The 22,012-nt window shown below is 40.7% G+C and overlaps 1 protein-coding gene and 1 non-coding gene across 4 annotated transcripts in view; one reads left to right on the top strand and one right to left on the bottom strand.

Moving 5' to 3' along the window:
• Positions 1-22,012, bottom strand: part of KATNAL2 (katanin catalytic subunit A1 like 2) — a 111,072-nt gene that overhangs the window by 49,084 nt on the left and 39,976 nt on the right. For 2 of the 3 annotated variants that reach the window (XM_027526032.1, XM_027526033.1), the window contains exon 2: positions 8,853-8,923. The exons of the other annotated variant lie outside the window; for it this stretch is intronic. In XM_027526032.1, coding sequence (XP_027381833.1) covers positions 8,853-8,923 — 71 coding nt within the window. The remainder of the gene's footprint in view (positions 1-8,852; positions 8,924-22,012) is intronic. 3 annotated transcript variants of the gene reach the window in all.
• LOC113883061 lies at positions 19,079-19,182 on the top strand. Its single transcript, XR_003508547.1, has one exon. It is a non-coding gene; the product is annotated as a U6 spliceosomal RNA (small nuclear RNA).

Here is a 22,012-nt window from a genome sequence, read left to right as displayed (position 1 = left end):
TCCACTGTTTCCCCATCTATTTCCCATGAAGTGATGGGACCAGATGCCATGATCTTAGTTTTCTGAATGTTAAGCTTTAAGCCAACTTTTTCACTCTGACAAAATGTGGTCCACTGGAGAAGGGAATAGCAAACCACTTCAGTATTCTTGTCTTGAGAACCCCATGAACAGTATGAAAAGGCAAAATGACAGGATACTGATAGAGGAACTCCCCAGGTCGGTAGGTGCCCAATATGCTACTGGAAGTACTTAAAAGTCAAATAAGTAAATCAACTAAGAAAATATCTTGTAATTTACTTTCATTCATGTTTAGCCAAAGATGGTTATTTGCCCAACTTGCTTACTTCTTTATTTACTAGTATTCATTTCAGGTAACATTTGACAAGTGATAAAACCCCAGTTTAACCACAACAGGCAAGGCTTGCCATCATTGAAGTAGCTGAAAAGAATATGTCACGTGCTCTGAAGGGGATTCCAAAAATCTGTTGATCGACATCACTAAGGAAATTTAGTATAAGAAAGTGTCATCTACTTGGATGTATTGTTTCTGATAATTTCTTCATTGGTCACAGATTATACCACCAGCTTCCTCTGTATGCATGTAGTGTCAGCAACAGGGGTCCCTCGCTCATTTTAACCTGGTCAGTCAGAGGCTGTCTGACTTAAGTGGTCTTAGCAATAAAAGCAAGCTCCTTGTCTCACAATCCTCTGGAGGTGGAAAAACTCTGGTTTTAATCTGAGTCCTCAACCTCTTTGAAAACCAAAAACTCTCTCCTGAAAAACATGCAAATACGTACAAATTAGCATATAATTTCAGGAACTCATCCAAAGACCTCAGATTGAGGACTCCAGTTAGAGTTCTTTCTCTTTGATTTCAACTCTGGGAACATATAGAGGAGAAAACTTTCCTTTTTTTTATCATGCTTCCTTCTGTGTTCCAGATTCAGATCAGTTAGAGGACTAAACTTTCTTAAAAGAGGTTGCCATGACTATTTCAAGTACCTTGCTTAATTTAAAGAATTTGCAAACGTGAATTGATCAGGTCAGTCAGCTTCTATACTCCTTAATGGCTCATCAGGCTTCTATCCTCTGTCTTAATCCCCATTTTACATAGGAAAAAACTAAATCCATTTTTATTAATAATTTTTTGTTTAGTATGATGTAATACATGCTCATTTAAGAAAAAATTATAAAATATAGATAAATCAAAAGAAAATTGCACTACTCAGAGACAATGTTAATGTTTTCTCTCTTTCCAAACATTTTTAAAATGACTTAAATACACATATACTTACATACATATACTTGTTTAAAAAAAAAAAAGATGGGAACATACATTAGAGACTGCCTGAATATAAAGACTGCTTTCCTGACATCACATTCTGAACACTTTCCAGGATCAGAGAGTTTGGGCTTAAAAATGATAACAATAGATGATGGCAGGCCCCGTATTTCCTAAACTAGTTGATCAGGAAAACAGGATTTTTTTTTTTTTTTTTTGCCATTCCATGGGGAATGTGGGATCATACTTCCCCTACCAGGGATTGAACTCGTACCCCCTGCACGGGGAGCACAAGGTCTTAACCACTGGACCATCAGGGAAGTACGCAGAGCTATGTCTATGTGCTCCTATTCCACTGTTTGGGCTTGAACGGGGTCTGAATTTAACAGAGTTGGTAGGAGGAGCTACTGGAAATTCTTAACCAACAGAGTGACAGGACTTTAAAAAGAGGTGTGAGCAGTAAGGAGAAAGCCACAGTAGAAGAGATGCCGGAGAGGCTGGTAACAGGCACTGGGGCCAGAGGAGGTGCACGTGCGGAGCTAGAGGAACGGCAGCCATGACCCCTCACCGTCGGCTCTCACTAACTCTCCCTCATGCATTTGATCTCTGCTCTTTGTTCACCTAGTGGTTCACTTATGCCCTGCCCCTGCTTGCTCTGTGCCCCTGTCTAAAACGTCCTTGTCCATCACAACTGTCTATCCACATTTTATACATCTTTCAAGACCAGCTCACATGGCCTTCCCTACAACGCTTTCTCTATTTATTTTAATACACAAAAATCAATCCTCTCAGCTTTTCATTTAAGGCAAGTCTACTTTAGTGACACTAATATGTCCTTAAACATTTTTCAACTTGATAATTCATTCATCTCTCCCTTTCCCAGCAGGTCTCGGGAAATGATCAACTTTAGCATAACTTCTATCAATTACAGATGCAAGAGGCCATCTCGTGGCAGAAAGGGGATATGCATGCTTTGTAAACAGATGATTCTTGAGGCAGTAATAGCACCTGCAGGAGAAAGGATAGCTGTGTGACTTTTGTCTTTTTGTTTTTACAGTTCTCCTGATACAGTTTCTAGAATACAAAAAAAAAAAAAAAAACAGTAATTACCTGTGTGAATTGCTGTGTCTTTCTTTCCAATTATTTCACCCATCTACCTGCTAGTAAGTTCCTTAATGGCTGCTCAAATAACACTTATCAAGCATCTATTAATACAAAGCTCTTGATGTTGGGGCCTTATAAGGTGAGTTCAGGTCTATGAGGGTCAGTGAATCTGTGAAGGCAGCATTTCTCAGGGTGTTCCATGAAAAACTAGTCCCTAAAGATGGCCTGAGGAAAAATCAGTTCCTTGGCCAAATTGGTTTGCAAAGCCCAGAATACTGTGACTTTAGCACAGATATATTCCCATTGTATGTAAATTAGAAGATCTGAGAAGTCAGGAAATAAAGGAGCCTGTTAAGCCAAAGCCTTTGACTGTGTGGATCACAATAAACTGTGGAAAATTCTGAAAGAGATGGGAATACCAGACCACCTGACCTGCCTCTTGAGAAACCTGTATGCAGGTCAGGAAGCAACAGTTCGAACTGGACATGGAACAACAGACTGGTTCCAAATAGGAAAAGGAGTACGTCAACACTGTATATTGTCACCCTGTTTATTTAACTTCTATGCAGAGTACATCATGAGAAACGCTGGGCTGGAAGAAGCACAAGCTGGAATCAAGATTGCCAGCAGAAATATCAATAACCTCAGATATGAAGATGACACCACCCTTATGGCAGAAAGTGAAGAAGAACTAAAGATCCTCTTGATGAAAGAGGAGAGTGAAAAAGTTGGCTTAAAGCTCAACATTCAGAAAACTAAGATCATGGCATGCGGTCCCATCACTTCATGACAAACAGACAGGGAAACAATGGAAATAGTGGCTGACTTTATTTTTCTGGGCTCTAAAATCACTGGACTGATTTCTCCCTGGACTGACCACATTAGATCTTCAATGACAAAGTGTGGCCTTTCTTATAATACCTTACATCAAAATTTTGGAAATGGCCTTTTTTCTCATGGTAAACATGATGAACATGGTAAACATCACTGCAGATGGTGACTGCAGCCATGAAATTAAAAGACGCTTACTCCTTGGAAGGAAAGTTATGACCAACCTAAACAGTATATTAAAAAGCAGAGACATTACTTTGTCAACAAAGGTCCATCTACTCAAGGCTATGGTTTTTCCAGTGGTCATGTATGTATGTGAGAGTTGGACTATAAAGAAAGCTGAGCACCAAAGAATTGATGCTTTTGAACTGTGGTGTTGGAAAAGACTCTTGAGAGTCCCTTGGATTGCAAACTGCAAGGAGATCCAACCAGTCCATCCTAAAGGAGATCAATCCTGGGTGTTCATTGCTAGGTCTGATGTTGAAGCTGAAACTCCAATACTTTGGCCACCTCATGCGAAGAGCTGACTCATTGGAAAAGACCCTGATGCTGGCAAAGATTGAGGGCAGGAGGAGAAGGGGACAACAGAGGATAAGATGGTTGGATGGCATCACCGACTCAATGGATATGGGTTTGGGTGAATTCTGGGAGTTGGTGATGGACAGGGAGGCTGCTGTTCATGGGGTCACAAAGAGTTGGACATGACTGAGCGACTGAACTGAACTAAACTGAACCCAATGTTTGCCAAGCTTACTTGACCTTAAAGCTCATTTGAAGTCATATCAATTAACATTCTGCAGAATGACTGTTATAGAGTTCCAGGTGCTTAGAAAACACTGTCTCAAGGTAATTCAGCTCAGAGTTTTTTGAATGGAGCTGAGATTTTTATCAAAAGATAATGAAAAGTGGGCCAAACCCACATTTTTAACTGCTTTAAGTTCTTTGCTGAACCAGGTTGTGTATCAGAAGAATAAAATCCAGCTCGTACCTCCTCCACAGTAAAAGTAAGCAAGGACTCATATGTGCTCACGTGTTGTCAGGCACTACTCTGAGCAAGTCATATGTTTAATCCTCATAATAAAACATGTGCCTGACACTCATTATCTTCCATTACTCCATTTTACAAGCAAGGGAACTGAGGGACAAAGAAAGTAAGTAGATTGCCCAAGGTCACTGGTTAGCAAAGAGTAGAGTGGGCATTTGAACCAAGGCAGATTGGCTCCTCCATCAAGGCAGAACCTCTTGATGAAGGTAAAAGAGGAGAGTGAAAAAGCTGGCTTAAAAGTCAACATTCAAAAAACCAAGATGATGTCATCTGCTCCCATCACTTCATGGCAAATAAATGGGGGAAAAGTGGAAACAGTGGCATATTTTATTTTCTTGGGCTCCAAAATCACTGCGGACAGTGACTAAAGCCATGAAATTAAAAAAAGCTTGCTCCTGGAAGAAAAGTTATGACAAACCTAGACAGAGTATTAAAAAGCAGACATCGCTTTGCTGACAAAGGTCCTATAGTCAGAGCCATGGTTTTTTCAGTTGTGATGTGAGAGTTGGATAATAAAGAAGGCTGAGCACTGAAGAACTGATGCTTTCAAATTGTGGTGCTGGAGAAGGTTCTTGAGAGTCTGTTGGACACAAGTTGATCAAACCAGTCAATCCAGTCATTCCTAAAGGAAATAAACCCTGAATATTCATTGGAAGGATTGATGCTGAAGCTGAAGCTCCAATATTCTGTCCACCTGATGCGAACAGCTGACTCACTGGAAAAGACCCTGATGCTGGGAAAGATTGAGGGCATCAGGAGAAGGGAGTGACAGAGGATGAGATGGTTGGATAGAATCACTGACTCAGTGGACATGAATTTGAGCAAACTCCAGAGATAGTGAAGGACAGGGAAGTCTGGCGTGCTGCAGCCCATAGGTGACAAAGAGTCGGACATGACTTAGCGACTGAACAACAACAATACTGGCTCCTGAGTCTGTGTTGCTACCTTGCAAGCCCTTCCTACCACACCAACCCGCCAGCCCTGGTTTTAGAGCAGACACTTGGCACTATGCTGCCCTTGGAAGCGCTTTCCATCAATGAACGGTGAAAAGTGCAGAGCAACCCACTGCCCACATGCAGACTGCCTGGTTCGTCAATTGCTCTTCTCCCCTGGACTGACATTAGATCTTCAATGACATGAAGATCTAATGTTAAACATGACGCAGTTCATCATGTTTCAGTTCAGTTCAGTTGCTCAGTCGTGTCCGACCCTTTGCGACCCCATGAACTGCAGCATGCCAGGCCTCCCTGTCCATCACCAACTCCTGGGGTTTACCCAAACTCATGTCCGTCACCTAGTTGGTGATGCCATCCAACCATCTCTTCCTCTGTCATCCCTTTCTCCTGCCTTCAATCTTTCCCAGCACCAGGGTCTTTTCAAATGAGTCAGCTCTTCCCATCAGGTGGCCAAAGTATTGGAGTTTCAGCTTCAACATCAGTCCTTCCAATGAACACCCAGAACTGATCTCTAGGATGGACTGGTTGGATCTCCTTGCAGTCCAAGGGACTCTCAAGAGTCTTCTCCAACACCACAGTTCTAAAGCATCAATTCTTCGGTGCTCAGCTTTCTTCACAGTCCAACTCTCACATCCATACATGACCACAGGAAAAACCATAGCCTTGACTAGATGGATCTTTGTTGGCAAAGTAATGTCTATGCTTTTTAATATGGTGTCTAGGTTGGTCATAACTTTCCTTCCAAGGAGTAAGCGTCTTTTAATTTCATGGCTGCAGTCACCATCTGCAGTGATGTTTACCATGTTCATCATGTTTACCATGAGAAAAAAGGCCATTTCCAAAATTTTGATGTAAGGTATTATAAGAAAGGCCACATTTTGTCACTGAAGATCTAATGCGGTTAGTCCAGGGAGAAATCATATTACTCAGTAACAAAGTTTGTTCAAAAGTGCTGTTAAAATAAAAAAAATTGCTGGGACTTCCCTGGTGGCACAGTGGGATAAGAATCTGCCTGCCAATGCAGGGGACTCAGGTTTGAACCCTGCTTCCAGAAGATTCCACGTGCCACGGAGCAACAAAGCCTGTGCACCACAAATACTGGGCCCGTGTACTGCAACGACTGAAGCCTCCTCTGCAACAAGAGAAGCCACTTTCGTCAAAAGCCCACGGATCGTAACAAAGAGGAGCCCCTGCTTGCCACAACTAGAGAAAGCCCTCCCAAAGCAACAAAGACCCAATGCAGCCAAAAATGAATAAGTAAACAAAAAGAATTTTTAAATGCTGTTGTCGACTTAGTGGACAAACTTATGGCTGCTAGCGGGTAGGGGGAGAGGGATAATTTGGGAGTTTGGGATGAACATGTACACACTGCTATATTTAAAATGGATAACCAACAGGGAACTACTGTATGGCACATGGAACTCTGCTCAGTGTTATGTGGTGCCCTGGAGGGGAGAGGAGTTTGGGGAGACTGGAGATATGTATAACATAGGGCTGAGTCCCCTTCGATGCTCACCTAAAACTATCACAACTTTGTTAATCGGCTATACTCCAATATAAGATAAAAATTTTTTCAAAAATGCTGTGTTATAATCCATCACCAAAAAGGATGCCTTTGAAATTTTGGCCAAAAAAAAAAAAAACCTCCACGATAAAAATTCAAATCTTTCAATAACAAAAGAATGCTTCACTACAGTTGCAGAGATTTCATTTTCTGACTTTTAAAACCCATCTATTTTTTTTTAAACTCAAAAAATATGCCACACATACATTTTTATTTTCCTGAGGTAATCCTCAAACAAAAACAAGTCTTCCACACCAGAGCAGAGGAATCAGATCCTGAAAGACTTTGGGGGTGAGACAGGCCTGCAAAGTGCCCCCACTTAGAGCCAGGCGACTTCCAGCAAGTTGCTAGATGCCCCTAAGCCTCAATTTCTTCAAATGTAAAAGGGGGACCCTAATACTACTTCCCTTAGAGCTTAAAAGAAAAAGTCCTCAAGGTCTCTAGAATGGTTATTCCCCTTGGGAGGGCGCTAGATTTATTTAAAACAGCTGCTGCTGGCACAGATCAGAGAAACAAGCATCAGCTCTCACTTCCGTCCCAGCCACCTCCTACCCTCCAGCTTGCCTTCCTACCTCAACACGAGGGTTACTAGACTCTCAGCTACAGTAGATCTCCTATTTCACGGACAGCTACAACATTTATCGGAGGAAGAGATGCTCATTCAGTCTTTTGGGAGAATACAAGCAGCCGGCTGGTTCTTTGTGCTCTAAGGAAAGGTTTCTCCATTAGGGTGTGATTGACATTTGGGGTTGTCCTGTGCACCTGAAGGGCGTTCAGCAGCATCCTGGCCTCTTCCCACTAGATACCGGTACACCACTCAGAAGGACTCCAGACGTTGTCAAATATCTTTTCAGTGGTTCTCTGGGTTGAGAACCACTGCTTTAACTCAAAAGTTTTTAGCCCTATTAATCCTGAAACCTGAATATTTTCTTCCAGGCTGAAAATTTTAAAAGGAAAGGAAACTCTAAACAGTAGTCTTCAGGAACTTCCCTGGTGGACCAGTGGTTAAGACTCTGAGTTTCCAATGCAGGGGGCGAGGGTTTGATCCCTTGTTGGGGAACTAAGATCCCACATGCCGTGCAGTGCAACAGCCAAAATAAAATAAAAAATAAATTAAAAAGAGGACCCTTCAGATACTTTGCTGTCTCTCTTCCTCTCCCAGACCCAGCATACCAGCAGTCTTCATTATAAGTGCTCACACATTTTTTTCCTAGTCGCACAGTTGTGTGACCCCATGGACTGTAGCCCGCCAGGCTCCTCTGTCCATGGAATTCTCCAGGCAGGAGTACTGGAGTGGGTTGCCATTTCCTTCTCCAATGCTCACACATTTTTAAATGAGGTAGGTGGCCAAACACAAATGCTTCCCAATTTCCTCAGGAAAGAGAGTTGAGTACAAGTCATCCAGGTAAATGCAAAACCTTTATTTTGAGGAAGGAAAACTGAGGAGTAAGAAAGCTGTCTTTGTGTGCCAGCAATGGGACTTCAGAAATCTCATTAAAAGGCCTACACCATCTTCAAACCTGATTGGGAAAGGGCAAGTATCCCATGAACTGGGTAGCTTTGTTAATACAATTTTTTTTAACGCACAATGTGAAAAATATCTAGACAAATGAGACAATAAAAATAGGTGTCTGGGTTGCTGGAGGTGGGGTAGGGGCATTGATAGGTAGGGCACAAGAGATTTTTAGAGCAGAGAAGCTGTTCTGCATGATACTACAAGGGTGGATATGTGACTTCATGCCTTTGTCAAAACTCGTAGAACTATACGACACAAAGTGAACTCTGATGTAAACTACAGACTTCAATAATAATGTATCAATATCAACTCACCAAGTGCAATAAACGTACCCATCGAAGTAAGCTGTAACAGGGTCACTAGGCAGGGTGGGGAACTGCTGATATATGGGAGTTCTCGCCCATATACCAGAAATCTCTGCTCAGTTTTTCAGTAAATCGAAAACTGCTCTAAAAAAATACAGTTATTAATTGCTTTTAAAAGTGTGTATCTGGAAAGGCAGAGGTCAGAGAAAGAGAGGAATCATCTCTGTAAATATCTGTAGTGCAACATACCCTTCTTGTGTTAAGTAATGCAAAATCAAAATCAGAAGATTTTTTCGTCGTGCTTCTGTCCTCATCTCGCACTGTGAACAAAAAAGAAAATGCAGATGGGATAACAATGAAATACAACACTCCTTCTATAGCAGTAAACTCTTGAAGGTAATTGTAACCTGTCAAAAGCAAGAAGCATAACTTAAAGGCTGCAAGACAGGTTGGGGTCTCTAAGGATATATAAAGTTGTTTTTCCATTGTTATTTTCTTCTCAGAGCTGCCTCCTCAATTGTAAACTGAAGGTACAATGATCTCAATTGGGATTGCACTTGACTAGTTCACTTCTTACTGCCAAACTAATTGGCATTTTATTGCTTATCACTGCAAAGGAACAAATACACACACATTTATTTGAACCAGGTGAAGGCAAGTGATGTTAAAAGATAAACTCTTTTGCAACCCTATGGACTGTAGTTGGCCAGGCTCCTCCATCCATGAGATTTCCCAGGCAAAAATACTGGAGTGGGTTGCTACTTCCTTCTCCAGGGGATATTTGAGACTCAGGGGTCAAACCTGCATCTCCTGCATTGGCAGGCAGATTCTTTACCACTGAGCCACCAGGGAAACCCTTAAATTCACCCAGAATCCCACCCAGACCCTTCACAAACATGCAGATGATGTTTGGTAGAAACCAACACACTACTGTAAATCAATTATCCTTCAATTAAAAATAAATTTTTAAAAAATTGTGGAGATAAGTTCCAACAAACCACTCAGGAGAACCCCACCCGGGCATTTAGAATCTCCTCTTGAGTAGCAGGGACCATAAAGGGGACATTCCCAAATAACAATGTCCTTATTCAAACTGAATGAAGCTGTACTTTTATTCATAGTATTAATATGCATTATCCGTATGCATGTAAGATATCTGGTATCTTACATTCTCTTAAAATGTATTCATAAAATATTTACCTTCACTAATACTTCCCTTATTTGAAAATGTTTACCTTTATCTAAAGAGAGCACAGGTAAGAACTGGATAAAACCAAGAAAGGCCCGAGTGGCCCAAATTATATCATAAAATCTAGGCACAAACACAATGATGACACATAGAAACTTTTGAGGCATTCATCCAAACTTTCTAAAAATTAATGTAATAAAATTGGAACATGCATTGTTGTTGTTCAGTCGCCCAGTCATGTCCGACTCTTTTCGACCCCATGGGCTGCAGCATGCCAGGCCTTACCATCGCCCAGAGTTTGCCCAAGTTCATGTTCATTGCATCAGTGATGCCGTCCAGCCATCTCATCCACTGACAATCTCCTCTCCTTCTGCCCTAAATCTTTCTAGCATCAGGTACTTTCCCAATGAGTCGTTTGTTCACATCAGATGACCAAAATACTGGAGCTTCAGCTTCAGCATCAGTCCTCCCAGTAAATATTTAGGGTTGATCTCCCTTAAGATTGACTGGTTTGATCCCCTTGCTGTCCAAGGGACTTTCAGGAGTCTTCTCCAGCACCACAGTTCGAAGGCTCAATTCTTCAGCATTCTGTCTTCTTTATGGTCCAGTTCTCACAACCATACGTGACCACTGGGAAAACCATGGCCTTGACTATCTGGATCTTTGTTGGTAGAGTAATGTCTCTGCTTTTCAACACACTATCTAGGTTTGTCATGGCTTTCTTGCCAAGAAGCAATCGTCTTCTGATTTCATGGCTACAGTCATCGTCCCCAGTGATTTTGGAACCCAAGAAGAGGAAATGTCTCACTACTTCCACCTTTTCCCCTTCTATCTGCAATGCAGTAATGTGGCCAGATGCCATGACCTTAGTTTTTTTAATATTTAGTCTTAAGCCAACTCTTTTGAAAAAGGAACAGAAAATAAGAACAAGCTCTTGGAAGTTAAAAATATTATTGTCTAAATAAATTCTGTAGAATGGTTTAAAGACAACGCCAAGAAAACTTCCCAGAAAATAGAAAAAAAAAAAAGAGAGAGAGAGAGAGAGACCAAAATATGGGACACTATAGGGGAAAAAATCTTAAAAAAATCAATCCAGGTTATACCCCATTAATAGAGGTTCTTAAAAATAAATTGGAGAAAGCATAGGGGAATAATTTATCAATGAAATAATAAAAGACATTTTATTTTAGAATGGAAGCATGAGAATGTCTGGTTTGACAACAGCAAGCCCAGTGAATGGAAAAAGGCAGGCATGAACGAAATTGTGTAATTTCAGAACACCAGAGTTAAAAAGATTCTAAAAGTTTCCTGAGAAGAAAAGATCCTTTACCTTCAAAGGACCAGGAATAAGAAGGTTCAGTTCAGTTCAGTCGCTCAGTCGTGTCTGACTCTTTGTGACCCCATGAATCGCAGCACACCAGGCCTCCCTGTCCATCACCAACTCCCGGAGTTCATTCAAACACACCGTCCATCTAGTCGGTGATGCCATCCAGCCATCTCATCCTCTGTCGTCCCCTTCTCCTCCTGTCCCCAGTCCCTCCCAGCATCAGAGTCTTAACTCTTCGCATGAGCTGGCCAAAGTACTGGAGTTTCAGCTTTAGCATCATTCCTTCCAAAGAAATCCCAGGGCTGATCCCCTTCAGAATGGACTGGTTGGATCTCCTTGCAGTCCAAGGGACTCTCAAGAGTCTTCTCCAACACCACAGTTCAAAAGCATCAATTCTTCAGTGCCCAGCTTTCTTCACAGTCCAACTCTCACATCCATGCATGACCACTGGAAAAACCATAGCCTTGACTAGATGGACCTTTGTTGGCAAAGTAATGTCTCTGCTTTTGAATATGCTCTCTAGGTTGGTCATAACTTTCCTTCCAAGGAGTAAGCGTCTTTTAATTTCATGGCTGCAGTCACCATCTACAGTGATTTTGGAGCCCCAGAAAATAAAGTCTGACTCTGTTTCCACTGTTTCCCCATCTATTTGTCATGAAGTGATGGGACCAGATGCCATGATCTTAGTTTTCTGAATGTTGAGCTTTAAGCCAACTTTTTCACTCTCTACTTTCACTTTCATCAAGAGGCTTTTTAGTTCCTCTTCACTTTCTGCATAAGGGTGGTGTCATCTGCATATCTGAGGTGATTGATATTTCTCCTGGCAATCTTGAGTCCAGCTTGTGTTTCTTCCAGTCCAGCGTTTCTCATGATGTACTCTGCATTGAAGTTAAATAAGCAGGGTGACAATATACAGCCTTGACGTACTCCTTTTCCTATTTGGAAACAGTCTGTTGTTCCATGTCCAGTTCTAACTGTTCCTTTCTGACCTGCATACAGATTTCTCAAGAGGCCGGTCAGGTGGTCTGGTATTCCCATCTCTTTCAGAATTTTCCACAGTTTATTGTGATCCACACAGTCAAAGGCTTTGGCATAGTCAATAAAGCAGAAATAGATGTTTTTCTGGAACTCTCTTGCTTTTTCCTTATGCCCTTTCAAATGATCACATTTTTAAATAGAACAAAGACACTTTCAGCCATGCAAATTCTCAACCACATCTCCATGTACCTTTGCTTTCCTGGTGGTCTAGTGGTTAAGAATCCGCCTGGCAATGCAGGGGACACAGGTTCGACTCCTGGTCTGAGAGGATCCCAGATGCTGAGGGACAATTAAGCCTTAGCACAACAACTATTGAGCCTATTCTCTAGAGCCCATGACCTGCATCTATGGAAACCTGTGGTCTGCACAGGGCAGGCCACTGCACTGAGAAGCCTTCACACCTCAACACAGAGGAGCCCCGACTTGCTGCAGCTGAAGAAAGCCCACAGGCAGCAATGAAGACCCAGTACTACCAAAAATAAACAAATAAGTAAACCTTTTAAAAAATAGTTTAAAATGGTAAAATTTATGTAATGCGTATTTTATCACAATGAAAAAGAAACTTAAAAAGGGATAAAATATAGTACTATTTGATTTTTAAGTACCCATATGCATGTTTTACAAGATTTTTTTCCCCTATACGTGTCCCATTTTTTGGTCTCTTTTTTTTCTATTTTCTGGGCAACTTCCTTCGCCTTGTCTTTAAATAATTCTACAGAATTTATTTAGCCAAAAATATTTTTAACTTCCAAGACCTTGTTCTTATGCTACGATCGTTCCTTTTTCAAAACATATCATTCTTGTTTTTTGAATACACTGTTCTCTTATGATTCAAAGTCAGTTAAGTTCAATATTTTGAACATAATGTTTATGTAGGCAAGTAAACAGAAAAGGCGATGGCACCCACTCCAGTACTCTTGCCTGGAGAATCCCATGGACGGAGGAGCCTGGTAGGCTGCTGTCTATGGGGTCGCATAGAGTTGGACATGACTGAGCGACTTCACTTTCACTTTTCATGCATTGGAGAAGGAAATGACAACCCACTCCAGTGTTCTTGCCTGGAGAATCCCAAGGACGGCAGAGCCTGGTGGGCTGCCGTCTCTGGGGTCCCACAGAGTCGGACACGACTGAAGCACCTTAGCAGCAGCAGCAGCAGGCAAGTAAAACACTATTTTATAAAGATATCCACCCAAAATGATTCAAATAAAGTTTTGTTGCTTAAGGTGATACGTTTTTATTCAGATTGCCAGAAAATACAGAAAACAAAGAAACTTGTATTTCTAAGACCTTGTGAAGGAATCATAGTAAACCTTCATTCCAATCCCAAAGAAAGGCAATGCCAAAGAATGCTCAAACTACCACACAGTTGCACTCATCTCACATGCTAGTAAAGTAATGCTCAAAATTCTCCAAGCCAGGCTTCAGCAATATGTGAACCATGAACTTCCAGATGTTCAAGCTGGTTTTAGAAAAGGCAGAGGAACCACAGATCAAATTGCCAACATCCACTGGATCATGGAAAAAGCAAGAGAGTTCCAGAAAAACATCTATTTCTGCTTTATTGACTACACCAAAGCTTTTGACTGTGTGGATCACAATAAACTGTGGAAAATTCTGAAAGAGATGGGAATACCAGACCACCTGACTGGCCTCTTGAGAAACTTATATGCAGGTCAGGAAGCAACAGTTAGAACTGCACATGGAACAACAGACTGTTTCCAAATAGGAAAAGGAGTACGTCAAGGTTGTATATTGTCACCCTGCTTATTTAACTTACATGCAGGGTACATCATGAGAAACTCTGGGCTGGAAGAAGCACAAGCTGGACTCAAGATTGCCAGGAGAAATATCAATCACCTCAGATATGCAGATGACACCACCCTTATGGCAGAAAGTGAAGAGGAACTAAAAAAGCCTCTTGATGAACGTGAAAGAGGAGAGTGAAATAGTTGGCTTAAAGCTCAACATTCAGAAAACTAAGATCATGGCATCTGGTCCCATCACTTCATGACAAATAGATGGGGAAACAGTGGAAAGTGTCAGACTTTATTTTCTGGGGCTCCAAAATCACTGTAGATGGTGACTGCAGCCATGAAATTAAAAGACACTTACTCCTTGGAAGGAAAGTGATGACCAACCTAGATAGCATATTCAAAAGCAGAGACATTACTTTGCCAATAGAGGTCCATCTAGTCAAGGCTTGGTTTTTCCAGTGGTCATGTATGGATGTGAGAGTTGGACTGTGAAGAAAGCTGAGCACTGAAGAATTGATGCTTTTGAACTGTGGTGTTGGAGAAGACTCTTGAGAGTCTCTTGGACTGCAAGGAGAGCCAACCAGTCCATTCTAGAGGAGATCAGCCCTGGGATTTCTTTGGAAGGAATGATGCTAAAGCTGAAACTCTAGTACTTTGGCCACCTCATGTGAAGAGTTGACTCATTGGAAAAGGCTCTGATGCTGGGAGGGATTGGGGGCAGGAGGAGAAGGGGACGACAGAGGATGAGATGGCTGGATGGCATCACCGACTCAATGGACATGTGTTTGAATGAACTCCGGGAGTTGGTGATGGACAGGGAGGCCTGGCGTGCTGCAATTCATGGGGTTGCAAAGAGTTGGACACAACTGAGTGACTGAACTGAACTGAACTGAACTACCTTTTCAACCAAAATTTGTTTTCTGCCATTCAGAGATAATTATTGCTTTAAAAAAAATTAATTTGCATTTTATCATCCAGTTTATACACATTTTGTTGTTATTTAGTTAAACTTTTTTCTTTGAATTCAGGCTAAAATAAATAAAGTGAATGTCCCCAAAAGTCTAAGAGAAAAGGAGATTAAAGGAAAATTATAATCCTTGAAGTAATAAAATATTTAACACAAAAAGTAGTGACTTAAACTGGGAGAAAATATTTACAAATGACACATCGGATAAAGAACTATATTAAAAATATACAAAGAGCTCCTAAAACTCAACAATAAGAAAACAAAAAATACAATTGAAAATAGGCAAAAGAAATGAATAAATACCTCACAAAAGAAGATATATGGATAGTCTAAACAAATATATGAAAAGATGCTCAACAACATACGTCATCAAGGAGTAGCACATTAAAACAAGACAGCACTGCACACCTATCAGAAAAGATGCTCAACAACATACGTGATCAAGGAGTGGCAAATTAAAACAAAATAGCACTGCACACCTATCAGAATGGTGAAAATCCAAAACACTACCAGCACCACATACTGATGAAGACTCGAAGCCATGGGAACTCTCATTCACCGATGGTGGGAAGGCAGAATGGTATGGCCGCTTTGGAAGACAGTTTGTTGGTTTCTTACAAAACTAAACATACTCTTACCATATGACCCAGCTGTCATGCTCCTTGGTATTTACTCCAAAGAGTTAAAAACACACCTACACACAAAATTTCACTCTGAAGCTGCCCATGCAGCTTTATTTATAATTGCCAGAAACAATCAAAATGCCCTATTTCAGTATGTGAATCAGTAAAGTGCACCACATCTACACAACAGAATATCAGACAGTATTTTTAAAAAATATATTAAGGCATGAAGGAAACATGCATATTACTAAGTGAAAGAAGCCGATCTGAAAAGGTAACAATGGAAGAAACTTTCAAATACTGAGTTATGGAGAAGTCATTCTGCCTAACACATGATCTGGCTTGTCTAGAATAGCCAGTCTGTAGCCTATCAAATATAAAGTGTACATCTGCTTTAACCATTAAAAAAAAGAATGCTTTTAAAAATCAAAATGGAGTAACTGTAGTTCAAGCATCCAACATGGAGCCTGGTGGCCACTGTGAATGTGGTTTCAGACAGGTTCTACATTACTAAGCACTTGAATTTCTGAACAGTATCAGACTCAACACCACCACTAGCTATCCTCAAACTGCTAGCAGCTGCAACCATGTGGACCCCAACCAATCCTTACTCCACAAGCACACTTACTTCTTGCCAGCTCCAGTTATAATTCTTGATAAACAGCTCATATAACTAGTTGTAACCTTCCAGTTTTTGCCTTTAAAAGCCTGCCCCATTTTGATCCTGCAGAACATAATTCAAATGCTTCTTGAATCTGTGTCTCCCAGGCTATAGTCCTTGGTTTGGCTCAAATAAAACTTCTGTACTTTTATTATGGGATGGGCCAGGTGGCTCACACAGTAGAATCTGCCTGCAATGCAGACCCGGATTCGATCCCTGAGTTAGGAGGATCCCCTGGAGAAGGAAATGGCAATCCACTCCAGCATTCTTGCCTGGAAAAACCCATGGACAGAGGAGCCTGGAGGGCTACAGTCCATGGGGTCGCAAAGAGTCGGACCTGACTGAGCAACTGACACTTTCACTTCATTCCTATTTTAGGTTGTTTATTGATTGTTTATATCAACAGTTTCATACTGTGTGATTTCACCCATGTGACATTCTGGAAAAAAAAAGCAAAACTATGAAGACAATAAGATCAGTGGTGGGGAGAGAGAGGGAGACAGAACACAGAGGTTTTCAGAGCAGTGAACTATTCTACATGACACTATCAAGGTAGCCACATTGTCAAAATTGATAGGGTGTCACAGAGTGACTTTTAATGCAATGCAAACTATGTACTCTGAGTAATAAAGACGAGTCAATGTAGATTCATCTGATGCAAGAGATTGATGATGCTGGAGTTGTGGACATGTGAGGTGGGAGATATATGGGAATTCTCTGAACTTTCCACTCAATTTTGCTGTGAACCTAAAACTGCTCTTTAAAAAAAATTCTTTTTTTTAATATGAATTGATTTTTAAACAAAAATATCAGATCTAATACTGGGTTGGCCAAAAAGTTCATTCTTTTTTTTCCCTGTAAAATGGATCTAAATAGCACTCGGTTGTCTTTAACTTCATTGGAAACAATTTTCAGACTATATTTTAACAGCAGTCATATCAGTGTGCAACTTTTTAAAAAAGCATCAAAATTGGTGAATTTTTGTGTAGCCATTTTAATATTGAAGATGGAAGTAAAAAGCAACATTTTTGGCATTTTATGCTTTATTATTTTGAGAAAGGTAAATACTCAACTGAAACACACAAAAAAAGATTTTTTAAGTGTTTGGAGAAGGTGAAAAAACATGTCAAAAGTGCTTTGTGGAGTTTTTTGCTAGACGATGCTCCACAGTCAAGTAGACCAGTTGAAGTTGATAGAGATCAAATCAAGACATTAACTGGGAACTATCAATGTTATATCACACAGAAGACAGCTGATATACTCAAAATATCCAAATCAAGCATTGGAAATGATTTGCACCAGCTTGGTTACGTTAATCACTTTGATGATTGGGTTCCACGTAAGTCAAGTGGAAAAAAAACCTTCTTGACCATATTTCTGCATGTGATTCTCTACTTAAATGTAATGAAAACTGTCCATTTTAAAAAACAGATTGTGACGGGCAATGAAAAGTGGATACTGTACAATAATGTAGAATGGAAGAGATGGTGGGGCAAGTGAAATGAACCACCCTCTACCATACCAAAGGCCAGTCTTCAACCAAAGAAGGTACTATTGTGTATACGGTGGGATCGGAAGGGAGTCCTTTATTAAGAGCTCCTTGCCAAAAACCTAACAATTAATTCCAACAAGTACTGCTCCCAGTTAGACCAACTGAAAGCAGCACTCAACAAAAAGTGTCCGGCATCAGTCAACAGAAAACACATAATCTTCCATCAAGATAACAAAAGAGCACATATTTCTCTCATGACCAGGCAAAAACTATTAGAGCTTGGCTGGGAAGTTCTGATTCATCCAATGTATTCACCAGACATTGTACCTTTGGATTTCCATTTATTTTGGTCTTTACAAAATTCGCTTAATGGAAAAAATTCAATTCCCTAGAACTGTAATAAGCACCCAGAAGAGTTCTTTGCTCAAAAAGAGAAAAAGTTTTGGGAATATGGAATTATGAAGTTGTCTGGAAAATGGCAGAAGGTAGTGGAAGAAAACGGTGAGTACATTGTTCAGTAAAGTTCCTGGTGAAAATGAAAAATACGTCTTTTATTTTTATTTTACAATTGAAGGAAATTTTTGGCCAACTCAATATATTTAAACGGAGTCAGTCTTCAAAGTAGTCACCTTAGTAGGTCATGCTTTTATTCTATTGCTCAAAACATTTCTGAAACTCTTCTTTTAAAATCACCTTCAATGTAGATTCATCCCTGTTACCTCAGGTGGTAAAGCATCTGCCTGCAATGCAGGAGACCTGAGTTTGATCCCTGGGTCGTCGGGAAGATCCCCTGGAGAAGGCAATGGCAACCCACTCCAGTACTCTTGCCTGGAAAATCCCATGGACGGTGGAGCCTGGTGGGCTACAGTCCATGGGGTCACAAGGAGTCAGACACGACTGAGCGACTTCACTTCACTTCATCCTCTCCTAGCCCACATTTACAAAAATAATACGCGGCCCTGTAGAAAACTGGACCAATGCATAAATGCACAAGAAAAAAAAATAAGATATTTTGGTTACACTCTTTCCATCTTCTTACAAAATAGGCTTCTCATGTGTTTTGATAAGCTGTGTTTTTTTTTTCCATAAAAATACTTTGTAAATATTTTTCCCAGCTATTAAAAGTTTTAATGACTGCACAGAAAGCATCATAACTTAATCACCCCTCAGCTGTTGGAGAGTCCTCTTGTTTGAAATTGGGCCTCACCAAATTTAAAAACATACTTTATTAGCAGCTTTGACTGTTTCTAAAATCCAAATTTGCCCTCAGGGACAGATCTGATAACATTAAGAGAGTTTTAAAAGCAGATGACAGGCCATCCTTAAAAAATGACCCTGGGTACATCTCCCCCTCTGTCCTTAAAGAAATCTGTAGCATCAGGGGGAGTTAAAAAACTGGAAAGGCAAGATAAAGATCAAGAAGGGTGCTCGCTTCGGCAGCACATATACTAAAATTGAAACGATACAGAGATTAGCATGGCCCCTGCACAAGGATGACATGCAAATTCATGAAGCGTTCCATATTTTTATCATATATGAAACGAGTCGCCAGTCCAGGTTCGATGCACGATACTGGATGCTTGGGGCTGGTGCACTGGGATGACCCAGAGGGATCGTATGGGGAGGGAGGAGGGAGGAGGGTTCAGGATGGGGAACACATATATACCTGTGGTGGATTCATTTTGATATATGGCAAAACCAATACAATATTGTAAAGTTTAAAAATAAAATAAAATTAAAAATTAAAAAAGAATCAAGAAGGGAATTACAGTAATCTTTGCTATGTTTTTATCTGTTATTATGAAATATGTAATTCATATAGAAGAGTATAAAACATCCATTCCTTTTTAATAATAATAATAATAACAACAGGCTTCACTCTGGTTAGAGCCCAGAGCACGTTCTGTGTCTAAGAAACGCCCTCACTGTTCCTTTCAGACGTTTCCCCTCCTCCCACCAGAGGTAACTTCCATCCCAATTTTTATGCTCAGCATTGCCTTTCTCTTTATGGTTTTACCAACTACGTGAAAGTGAACGTCGCTCAGTCGTGTCCAACTCTTTGCAACTCCATGGACTATACAGTCCATGGAATTCTCCAGGCCAGAATACTGGAGTGGGTAGCCTTTCCCTTCTCCAGGGGATCTTCCTGACTCAGGAATCCAACCAGGGTCTCCTGCATTGCAGAAGGATTCTTTACCAACTGAGCTATCAGGGAAGCCTACCATACATCCTTAAAAATACACTGTAGATAGTTTCCACATTTTTTAATATCCATAAATATTTACTCACGATCACATTTTAAAGAACTGAAGAGTCTCTTACTAAGAGAATGAATAAACATTGTGTGATACGTTCTTCTTTTAACTTTTGTGTGTGTGTTAGTCCCTCAGTCATGTCCGACTCTTTGCGACCCCACAAACTAACCCGCCAGGTTTCTCTGTCCATGGAATTCTCCAGGCAAGAACACTGGAGTGGATTGCCATTCCCTTCTCCAGAGGATCTTCGCAACCCAGGGATTGAACCCTGGTCTCCTGCATCACAGGCAAATTCTTTACTGTTTGAGCTACAGGGAAGTCCTTTGAATTATGTATACAGCCTCCCTGTTGGGGAATCAAACTCCCATCTCCCACATGACAGGTGCAGATACTCACCACTATACTAACGAGGAAGGGCTTTTTTATTGGAAGAGAATTGCTTTTATTGGAGGATAATTAACTTTTTTATTGGAGGATAATTGCTTTACAATGTTGTGGTGGTTGATGCCGTACATCAATATGAATTAGTCATAATTTTATACATATCCCCTCTCTAAAGCCTCTCTCTCTCCCCATTCCACCCCTCGAGGTCGTCACAGAGCACCAGGCCGGGCTCTCTGTGTTATAGAGCAGTTTCCTGTTAGTTGTCTATCTCACACATGATGATGAACAGATGTCAATGTTACTTTCTCGATTTCTCCTAGCCCCTCCATCCCCAGCTGGGTCCACAAGTCCATTCTCTAGTCTGTGTCTCCATTCCTTCCCTGTAGATGGGTTCATCAGTACTATTCTTCTAGAGTATATCATTTAGATATCATGTACATATACATATTGTATATATATGCCTGGAGAATTCCATGGACAGAGAAGCCTGGCAGGTTAGTTTGTGGGGTTGCAAAGAGTCGGACACGACTGAGGGACTAACACACACAAAAAAAGTTAAATTAAAAAAAGAATGTATCACATAATGTTTATTTATTCTCTTAGTAATAGACTCTTCAGTTCGTTAAAATGTGATCATGAGTAAATATTTTTGGCTTCCCTGGTGGCTCAGTCGGTAAAGAGTCTGCCTGCAATGCAGGAGACCTGGGTTCTATCCCTCGGTTGGGAAGATCCCCTGGAGAAGGGAATGGCAACCCACTCCAGTATTCTTGCCCGGAGAATTCCATGGACAGAGGAGCCTGGTGGGCTCCAGTCCATGGGATCACAGAGTCGGACTCGACTGAGTAGCTAACTTAATACGTATATCTGATATTTGTTTTTCTCTTAACTCTGTATAACAGACTCTAGGTTTAGGTTTTCACATTTTTTAACATTATGTGAATGGAATTTACGTTTATTTCTTGTGATTACTTTTATTTCACAGTATGTAATTTCTCCCCTCCCCCAAAAAAGTTCATATCAAAGTAAGAGCTTAGGTATAATGCAGCTATTTCATAATATCTTCATTCAATTATCTGCTCCCACTGCTTTCTAGTCTGTGGGCATAATTTCAGTGTCTTAGAGGGTTTCTATCTTAAGGCTTCTCAAGGTAACTCTTCTGTTTCCCAGAAAATAGAAGTATCCTGTAGTGCTAAGCTTTTCTAATTTACCAAAATTAGTCTTGGTTATCCAAGGCTCTTTTTTGGTAAATTGATTTGCCTCACCTATAGTGCCATCTAGTGTATGAGGAGGGGAAGCACCTCATGAATTTTGCTCTTTAGTGGCTAAATCCTATTTGACTCTCAGAGAGCCCAGACTGGAGTACGCCAGGCTTCCTTGTCCTTCACTATCTCCCGCTGTTTGCTCAGACTTAAGTCCATTAAGTCAGTGATGCCACCCAACCATTTCATCCTCTGTCCTCTCCTTCTCTTCTTGCCCTTGATCTTTCCCAGCACTGGGGTCCTTTATGAAATTTGGGTAGTTCCGAAGGACTGTTTACATGATAAAGATGATCAGCATAAAATTCAGTTCAAATCAAGCTTGCAAAATAAAAACTAAAACTGCAAGCAAGATTAATGGAATATGTTTCTAAATGTCCACATTCTCAAACTCACACTTGAGGGTTTGACTCAGAACCTAGGTCTCTGGCTCCCAGGCCAATGACCTTCCCTCCATCAATTC

The sequence above is a fragment of the Bos indicus x Bos taurus genome, chromosome 24 (genome assembly GCF_003369695.1).
Source record: "Bos indicus x Bos taurus breed Angus x Brahman F1 hybrid chromosome 24, Bos_hybrid_MaternalHap_v2.0, whole genome shotgun sequence".
Lineage (NCBI taxonomy): Eukaryota > Metazoa > Chordata > Mammalia > Artiodactyla > Bovidae > Bos > Bos indicus x Bos taurus.
This window is presented reverse-complemented; position numbering and strand designations above follow the sequence as displayed.